The sequence below is a fragment of the Halictus rubicundus genome, chromosome 1, assembly GCF_050948215.1.
Source record: "Halictus rubicundus isolate RS-2024b chromosome 1, iyHalRubi1_principal, whole genome shotgun sequence".
Taxonomy (NCBI): Eukaryota; Metazoa; Arthropoda; class Insecta; order Hymenoptera; family Halictidae; genus Halictus; species Halictus rubicundus.
In genome coordinates, this window is record NC_135149.1 from 22,694,422 (window position 1) to 22,703,934 (window position 9,513).

General features: G+C 35.7%; 1 protein-coding gene across 3 annotated transcripts; it reads right to left on the reverse strand.

Annotated features, from left to right (window-relative positions):
* Positions 1-4,808: 4,808 nt before the first annotated feature.
* Positions 4,809-9,355, reverse strand: LOC143359638 (uncharacterized). 3 transcript variants are annotated; one of them, XR_013083143.1, is made up of 10 exons: positions 9,034-9,353; positions 8,541-8,660; positions 8,364-8,481; positions 7,556-7,802; positions 6,859-6,957; positions 6,640-6,730; positions 6,381-6,526; positions 5,425-5,557; positions 4,973-5,351; positions 4,809-4,893 (listed from the first exon to the last, which is right to left on the reverse strand). XR_013083143.1 is itself a non-coding variant. In XM_076797803.1 (9 exons), exons 1-9 carry the CDS (start codon positions 9,172-9,174, stop codon positions 5,301-5,303), a joined length of 1,146 nt encoding a protein of 381 aa, XP_076653918.1. In that variant the 5' UTR covers positions 9,175-9,353; the 3' UTR covers positions 4,816-5,300. The 3 variants fall into 3 exon arrangements, 2 of the variants coding, with proteins under 2 accessions (XP_076653918.1, XP_076653999.1); XM_076797803.1 differs by having other exon boundaries at positions 4,816-5,351; XM_076797884.1 differs by lacking the exons at positions 4,809-4,893; positions 4,973-5,351; positions 5,425-5,557 and adding an exon at positions 6,108-6,274 and having other exon boundaries at positions 9,034-9,355.
* Positions 9,356-9,513: the final 158 nt, after the last annotated feature.

Genomic DNA, 9,513 nt, shown 5'->3' on the forward strand with positions numbered 1-9,513 from the left:
ACATCGTCTCGTTCTGTGTCGTCCTACCCCGACCTCCCGCAGAGAGCAGACACCAGCGCCAACCCGGACCAACCCCGAACCATCCGAGAGATTCTCTCCCGACGAGAGAGGTCTCGCCGACCAGAAGTTCACCGAATGCCGCGTGATCCTTGGGGTGGTTCTGGCGGGGGCGGTCCGGGGACAATTTCATTCCGCTAATGAATGATGCGTGAATGTTTTCATTAATCCCGACAAGCGGCAGGGGGGAGGGCGGGGGTGCGTAATGTTCCGTTTACAAGAGTCGTTTTAACCGCGGACACGGAATTTAATAATCCGGCCCGTGGCCTATCCCCTTAACGCGCTTCCCGTTTCAACGTCGAACCCACGGCATACACACCCCGCGACAATGCCATAAGACACATGAGGAAATGAATGAAAAGTGTATTTTAGGAAAAATTGTTTTATTCTCAGGCTGGGTGGTACAAGCAGGCATGAGGCGATTCTATTTGCGAAAATAAGTTTATAAAATTCGTAACATTTTTCTTGTTTTCGTTTTTGAACCAACAATAGTTTGAAGGTTCGACGGATTTGCGTGTCCTAGAATTCGCGAGAAGTGAAATTGGTTGGTCGTGATCGGACGAGTCAGCCGATTCCTATTCAACGGCACGCGTAACCACCAAATTTTCAATAGAGGCTCAGATAAAAAAGTCGTGAAAAGTAATCTTCAACATTTCCTCCACGATTCTGGCCGATTGTCAGCTAACAGACTAATTCCTCCAATATCTCGAAACAATTCAAGTCGTTTGGTCCAATCTTTTAAAGGTGTTCGTCTTTTTAAAAATGTCTGGACTTCCACTTGCTACACAGCTACAGTTTTCTTTCGATATACGACGACGATGTTTTTTTCGCAACAAGAAAATCTCTATCCCTTCTTCTCCTTCTGAAGTTGTCCGGCCGACACCGCTTAGTGCCAGAACGACAGGGTACGCCATATCCTATCCTTTTCCAACGAAAGATATCCTCATCCGAAATACGACGAAAGTCGACCCAAGCCATCGTCTTATATCGAAAGAGAACTGTACCAGGCAACGTACTACGCGATCGGCATCGAACAGAGAAGCTCCAACGATGTCGGACGATGTTCCGAAGAAGAGTATGAAATTATATCATCCGAAATCGTAACGGTACAGCCCAATGTTCCGTGCGTCCACGGCGAAGGTCGTCAGAGTGGAAAATGGGATAGAAGAGTTTGAAGGCTGATGTTTACGACAGGGGTGGACATCATCTGATGGGGAGACTTCTAGATTAGGGAAAGAATGAATGGTGGTGGTGAATGCGTGGAAGAAATTGAGACAAGCGATCTTAGTAGTTCCGCCGAGGGAATAAACCCGAGGGGACAAGGGGGACGAGGACAGATGAGGTAGAAGATCATGGAAGGTTACCATTCGCTGTTTGCGCTCCTTTCGTGCTCACGCGCCTCGAGTCGCTTGCGCGGCTATACAGGGTGTCCCGACATTGCTGGCACAACCGTGAAGGGGATGATTATGCATGAGAAAATAAGTCGAAAGTATCGAATGAATTTCTTTCATTTGACGCCTTGTATTCGAGAAAATCGAGTTTAGCCGTGTAGTTGTTGTAGCCGCTTGAGGAAAGTGATCCGTAAGTGAGTTCCCAAATCTACCACGCTAGAACTCTGGTGTCATTCTTGCGTTATCATGTTTGAACCACTTGCATGTTCGAGTTTGAAGTAAAAATTATATTGAAATTTCAAGGGAAGTAAGTAAGTTATTAAAAGGTATGGGCTAAACTGTAAGTTGGAAATTTATATTAAATTAGAAGTTTATATTAAAATTAAATTCGTATTTACTAATGTCGGCAATGTTATAATTACTTAGAGTAAGCTAGAACGCACGTGTACTTGGTCAATATTTTAAATTATTTGTTGAGATGGAACGATTTCCATGAAAACATTTTATACTACAAATTCTTTCCAGCTTATTATTGTAAGCAGTCGTATGTATTCCAGTTAGACCTCATTTTCAAATACACTCCGTATAATAATATGTATATGGAACACACTTTGATGCTTGACAAAAATTACAGAGCGAATTCACCATTCCATGATAAGAGGTCGGATGCATTTGAATTCCAAATAATGTCTTTATCTCCGTCTCAGTTTCTTCAATCTTTTACAGAGAGTAGAAGTGCATTTTGCAAGCACAAACAGCACGGTCATGTGTTCTACATAAAGAGCTGGAAGATTACACTTTTATTTTTCATGTGTGCGAAATCATTTGTTTAAATTCAGTAATCAATGAAGTGATGAGTAAATAAATCGTAAGCAAAAATCGTACAATGTTTAAGTAAATTCAATCTTTTCACTTCTACCAGACGTTTCAGTTTTACGTTTCGTGCTTGGTAGGTTCAGCGTTAAACAATATTTTTCTAACTGATTTTCGTTGTCATTAAAAACATTAGCAACATTTTCATTCTTTAGATGAAATAGAAAATGAGTTTGATAGTCGAACGAAGCAGTACTACTTCTATTACAGCTCAATTGAATTACGTAATGCATACGTCGATCATGTCACGTTAAAAGCGAAGCTACGAAATCGAGCAACAACGGTGGAAAAAATTGTAACAAAAGGTGCACGACATCATTCATCGATCCAACTTACGAAAATGAAAGCCATTCTTGTTAAGAGCAACCAATGAACTCAACGAAAAGCCCAGAAAAAACCATTATCGTCCACCCACGGACAAGCTTGCAAACTGACAGTCTACAAAGGGTGTATTGAACATCACGATCAGGAAAAAAGATGGTTTTGCGTCATCGTTCAGCAGCGGCTGCTAAAGCACTGACGCCTACACGAAAAACGGAGCGTGCGCCTACTGAAAAGAACATGGCACGGTACAGCTGACATTCTGATTCAAACATGACCACCCTATACGGCACAATGAAAGGAACAACTCACCCACGCGCCTGTATGACTCTGTTTTATCATGAACATGCACCCGCCTTTGCACAATTTTTAGGCTGTAATCTTCTGCCTTTCCACTTGCACGTCACTGTATACTTCCATTAACATAGTGCATGAGATTCAAACATACTTGCTCGGTGCAGATAAAATGTTGCATTTTCTTTTAAATATTTAACAGCTTGTTATGACAATTCTATTGAACTTTAAATTATTTTTATCGATAAAAGAATTTCATTTGAAGTTCAAATAATAAAGTCATTTTTTAAAAGTTATTTGGCTGCTCGAATAAAGTATAGGATAATATATTATCTCAACGATTATTTTTCAAATAATTTATTTCGATAATACCCAAGCCTGGTACAAACATGCTAATATATCAATTCTTATCTATTCTTCATGTCAAATAGTCATATTTTTTATTGATGCTGAATGAATAAAAACCATTAAGGTCTCATTTTTAAAGAGGAAATTTAGGAAAGTATTAAATTGTAAAAGAGGGAGGTATGGAAGTTACCTGAGTTTCATATGGAAAAATATTAATAGAAGTCAGTTTGTCTAGATTAGCCTTCACTTTAACAAAAATTAAATACGAGACGAGGCGAAGTATTCTGTGCTTTAACACTAGGTTTACGGGACCCGTCAAGATGACGGGTTCTAATATTTTTAATTTACAATTATTTAGATTCCAAAGATACATCCATGAGGAATTATTCAACAAATTTATTTCTTTGGGTATATGTTATTTAAAAAAATGGCTAAAAATTTGGGCACCACATTCTTATTATTTTTATAAAGTAATGTGAAATAGTCATTTTCAGTGCTCCGTAAACCTAGTGTTAATGAACAGAAACTTGATTATTCTCTTTTATGAGAGCCTTAGGGTACAAACTTTCCGAAGTTACATACCTCGCGATCGAGGGCGCTATCTCGATGCCTCGAAAAATTATTGTTGGTAGATCACGATGTATCGCAGTGTGGTATCCTTCGTTTAGGTATCGCTTGTTTTACCGGGAGGTGACACCGATGCACCGAGCTAAACCACAACATCGCGGTATCGGAGTAAGGTAACCTTCGATATGTTTTTACCATAGAAGAGGTACAGGAATAGACCAATCACCTAATCAGAGAGGATATGAGAATGCTCACGCACGGGATTTCGGTGTTACCGATACAGTGCTACACCCTATTCTGATTTTTAGCATGGACCAGAACCATGTCTACTTTTCATCATGGAACAGAACCATGTCACCGATAAGGTACTGTTACAGACTGTCAGCACCGACGAGGTACCTCGACGTCGGTGCCCAGATTCTGTAACATGTCACAAAAGTGGGAACGTCGATACTCTATATCCTCTCTAGTCTACTCCTATATCTCGTCTGTGCTTCGTAACTGTACCACAAACGAGGTATAGGAGTAGGAGTAGACCAATCACCATATTAGTCTAAACTGGGTCTAAATACGGCATAAATCGAACCATATTTTCTCATTTAAAGTAAGATCATAACTCGCTATGGTATTAGTAAATTAAATATGATTGAAAAACTATCGAGTTTGTCATTTTGAACCAGGGGCATCTCACAAATATGTTGGTAAAAGTTCTGCAAAAAGAATAAAAAATAAAAAAGTTTTGTATTTGCATTGCATGGACATGGACATGGTCATGGTCTTGATACGTGACTGTCGCGCGCCATTATGATATAAGCAACGTACACCTCTGTTGGTCGGGTTGCCGCATTATACGCGGATTTTTAATTGATAATAACTATAAAATGAAGCCGAAATCGCAATTTTTTTATTTTTCATTTTCGTTTTTATTGTCTTAAAGAACCATCCCTTAACTTTGCTCCCACCTGTAGTCGGACATATTGTACATTTGAGCGATCTGGACGCTCAAGTACCTATCGTTCACACGCACTCAGGAGACTGTGCTCTAAAATAACACAATGCGAGACTCTTATTTTTTTGGTAGCATTAATTCTTATAAACTAGGAGTTAGATCTTGTAATTACTTTTAAGATTACAGTTTTATCCTGTGATATTGTTTAAACTATTTATTTATTTATTATTATGTATACTAGAATTCCTTGTATAGGGGAAAATTGTTAAACTAGTCACCTGAATCATACTCAAACAATGAAAAATGAAAATGATTAAAAAATTAAAAAATTATAAAAAGCAAGTGTTCCATTATCCGTGTTTATTCAGATGCAGGAAGTATTGTTAGAACTCTAAACAATATTTAGAAAAGTTCCATTGGATATTTGGACTACTGTACATACTTAATTTCAAATATTATAAATATAATCACTAGAGACACAACAATGATTTCTAAATGTTCTACTGCACCGAACAAAGCAGAGTAAAATACGAGAAAGATGAACTTACCATCTGAAACAAGAATTTATTAGATGTGGAACTGAGAATATAAATAATAGCGAATATAAATACAGTCGATTTTTACCATCGCCAATCCTTCCAAGCATAGAATGAACAAGCCGGCCAAATTAAATGCTACTAAACTCTGAGCGTTCATGAATGTGAATAGTACCGTTTTCTGCATCTTTATTGGTATACGGTACCATAACGAATTGTATCTGGTTCAATCAACATCGTCGGTGCATTATTTTCTTATAATATATTTTTTTTTTATATCATGTATTTATATTTTAGATTTTTGTTTAACACTCGAATGGCAGACTGTCGGATAAATAGATACGAGTTCTGGTATAAAATATTCGATCATTTCGTATGCTCAGTATCAAACAACTTTCATTAAAAATATTTTGTTATACAATAAATAGTTTATGCGTAAAGTGGTACAGTTAAATGTATCCTACACCTTTAACTCATCCTGTATAGATACGTATATACATGAATAGTTAACTAGACTGTGAAATTTATGCATTTGTAATAATTAATGATAATGGGAAAAATACAAAACAGTGAGGACATTAGAAGAATTTATGAATATCGTCATACTTAATTTGTCTAAAATATTAAATCGAAATTATTAAAAGAAACAGTTCACTTTCATACAATTTCTGTTTTCTATAATTGACTCAGAAAATTTGTATTTTGCATAAAAATCCGCAGTCTAATTATGATCACAGAGGCTTGATTTTCTTGATTGAGTACGTTTTTCGTAGAGTTAGTTGCATACCTCCGGATCCCAACATATGGTTGTTCTCCAAAACTAAAAGCTTTAATGGTAAGCTCTAACATTTAAAGAATAATAAACAATCTCAAATAACAAAGAAACAAATATTCTACGTCCAGCTTTGCAAACCTGAGCGTCGCCAAACGAGTGTTAACTATTTAAATTCAATTTAAAATTAATTTTTTAATAATTCTGTTCCATTCAATTCATTTGAGATTGTAAATAATTGAGCTACACCTTCCCGAAAAAATGCAACTTACATTTCCTCGAACATCTTAATACTATTGTCCATCACAATCTGCCCGCTATAATTGTTACCGATTATGAATGCCATGTATGCTAAAACGAATTGCAGAGCAAGAATCACTGCATCAATTTCTTTCACTTCTGTAATACTGATATAAAGCTGCGGCATACGAAAAACAGTCTGATTATGTTTTTTTTTTTTTTCGATAGAATGGTTAATATTTTTCGTGACTGATTCTCGAGTTCTATTTATTTAATTTTTGTGATACTCACTCGGTATATATTTACACCGAACGACGAAACAACCACTACTATCATTGTCATAGACGTTAGCATCATGTCGTCCATGTATTTTTTACTATACCTTTGTTTACGAATTCGTAATGGATGTTGATCATTGAAAGGTGCAAAATAAATAAAGTATGCAATTATAATAAAATATAGACCGATAATACAGCAGTTTAATAATATTTGAATGAATAAGATACTAACTGAATAGCTCGACGATGTATATCCACAGCTGGTTGTATATCTATCCTCCTCAACATCTTTGAAGTTGCAACTTCGTCGATTGCGTTTCGCATTCGATAGCTAGAGGAAGAAGAGATGTAATTTCTAACAAAGGTATATTGTCCACTTTTTTAGTGTATTATATAATAAATACTGGAAAGACTGGAGTCAATATGTTAGACATATAACTAGACTGCGGATTTTTAAATAAAAATTATTTACATCGATTGCAAGATACTGGAACCAAATTGTAAATATTTGTTTCTTCCTCTAGTAATTTTAATAAGTTGATCATAACTAGACTGCGGATCTTTATGCAAAATAAAAAGTTTGTGCCCCAATTGCAAGACACACAAGCTAAATATAAATTTATATTTCTCACTGATAATTCGAATGTAGTGAAAATAATATGTTAATACTCTTAAAGTCTTTTAATGTTTTCACTGTTCTCAATTGCATTTTGTTCACATTACTCATTTTTGTCATAAATGCATAAAATCCACAGTCTATATGTAATATTGAAGTCATTATAATAACTTTGTTATAATACTGTTTATAAACATTAGAGCTGATTCCAGCTTATTGTAGTATGATTTTCACAAAATTGTTTTCGTAATGTCAATAATTATGAAATTTAAAATTACAGCGACGGGTGGTAAGTTTGGGAAAATTATTTTACCTACAAACTTCTAACAATCCACTCAAATGAGTGCCCAAAACAGTGACGGTTCCTTCCGAGCAAATCATTGTTAACAAACCATGCATTGTTGAAATTACGATGTGCCAGCAAGTGAGATTAGTCCGCAAATTTTTCTCGTCGTAAAAAAATCCCAAAAGATACAGAAATCGAATCTGAATGTCCGATTGCAAGAATGTGGATATTCCTAATGTTCCAATTACACACAATGATCCTGTACACGTCAGACCTAAAATTCGGAATAAAGTAGTTCTTAAATTAAAATGATTTCGTTAGTCAATCGGCCCGGGCGATTAATACAAATTTAAGACAAAGTGGTAATTTATTGAGTGCGTAATTCGTTAAGTTGGAAAGGTGGCATAAGTCTAAAATTCGAAAAAAGTTTGCTATTGAAATAGAAAGCCTTATGAATGCTTATTTTATTTATCAACTCAACTTACTTATACTTTGTGTTTTTGTTTATAAAAAGTAAAACTCAATTTTACATCGTAAATGAAATGATCGTAAAATTTTCTAGAATAGTGGCTTCAATCCAAATTGTTTCGAATTGTGTGATTTTTGTTTCAAGTTATACTATCAGAAATACTACATTTTCAATTTATTCTTTTACAATAAAGCTATGTATATTCTGCTCCGATAGTGCCTTATTAAGAAAGTGGACTTAATTCACTTGTCAACTAAGGGGCTCATATATTACAGAAGTAATGTGGTTGAGTATTTATATATTTAGCGTTTATTGAACTGCACAGACTTAATAAGTCTGTGTAAACTGTTTGTCGAATGTCTTTACCGACGTATACCAACAGGATGCGTTTTGCCAAAACAGAATCTTTTAACAACATCTCCGCTTCTATAGGATCTTTCAACATAATAAAATCGTTTTGCATATTGTCAAGCACGTATTTCGTCTGAAGTCATATGAAAAGAATTAGATAATCATGATTATCAAAAATATTCTCTAACTTACCGTTGGAAAAGTCAGGATAGTCGTAAAATATCGTATAAAATATAATAACAATTGAGCACCGAACGATATCATTCCAATCGTTTCATTCAGAGACATTTTTATATTTCTTATCGTCATCACCTGAAAAGTATTTTATACACTTTTCACAAAAGAATGCGGACGATCTAATTCTTTGAAAAAAGGAATAAATTTAATAGATAGATGGAAGTACATTGGATGACAAAGAGTTGATTCAGAGATTATCGAGACTCTGGAGTGCAAATTCCGATTTATTTATTGCAAAATTACAAGTCTCAACTTGTGACCTCTAAGCAAGATAGGCGCGGCTGCTCTTAGATTAGTTGATTGGAAAATTAGTTAACTAGAAAGTTAATTCGTTAATTCGAATTTCGAAGTGATTTAGAAAAATCGCTTAACGCTCAAAGGGAACCTTACGTAGATCTAATCAAACTAATTCTAATTAAACGTCCTACAGTGAATTGAATCTCATCACCTGGGTCACCATACATCCCAATAAAAGCAGAGTAAACGCGATTCTATGAATCCTTGCCAAAATAGAATTATCGTAGGGCCACAGTCCACAAAGACACATCACAGAATGATAGATTTTGTAGTTTCCTTGAAATATTTCCATTACAACCGATGCTAAACAATGTCTGCTCCAAGATTCTGTTGCATCATCTAACTACACCTCGGTGGCATATTGTATTCATGCTATCATTCTGTCTGAATTTTTTCTGACGGCTCGTCTGTCTTTCGAAAGTGACTGTAATTTGTTGAAATACAGAGCTCCGTTCTCGGATTCGATCGATTTGATTAGCGAACTCGAGAAAATGTCAGAAAAACAGGAAACACTATGAATACCGGTATGTCACGACCGTGCTCTGCGCGTTTCTATTCTTGGAAAAAATACTCGACACTTTTCTACCAATTTGATCTTATTTTACTGATTGTCTGAGTTGCTTTACTCTAA

What these genes read in the sequence shown, in the direction of transcription:
- LOC143359638 (XM_076797803.1), bottom strand. Translation starts at nt 9,174, where the DNA reads ATGGAAATATTTCAAGGAAACTACAAAATCTATCATTCTGTGATGTGT. An exon ending in TGGGATGTATGGTGACCCAG is followed by an intron (nt 8,661 to 9,033) that starts GTGATGAGATTC and finishes AATACTTTTCAG; the next exon opens with GTGATGACGATAAGAAATAT. An exon ending in CTATCCTGACTTTTCCAACG is followed by an intron (nt 8,482 to 8,540) that starts GTAAGTTAGAGA and finishes ATATGACTTCAG; the next exon opens with ACGAAATACGTGCTTGACAA.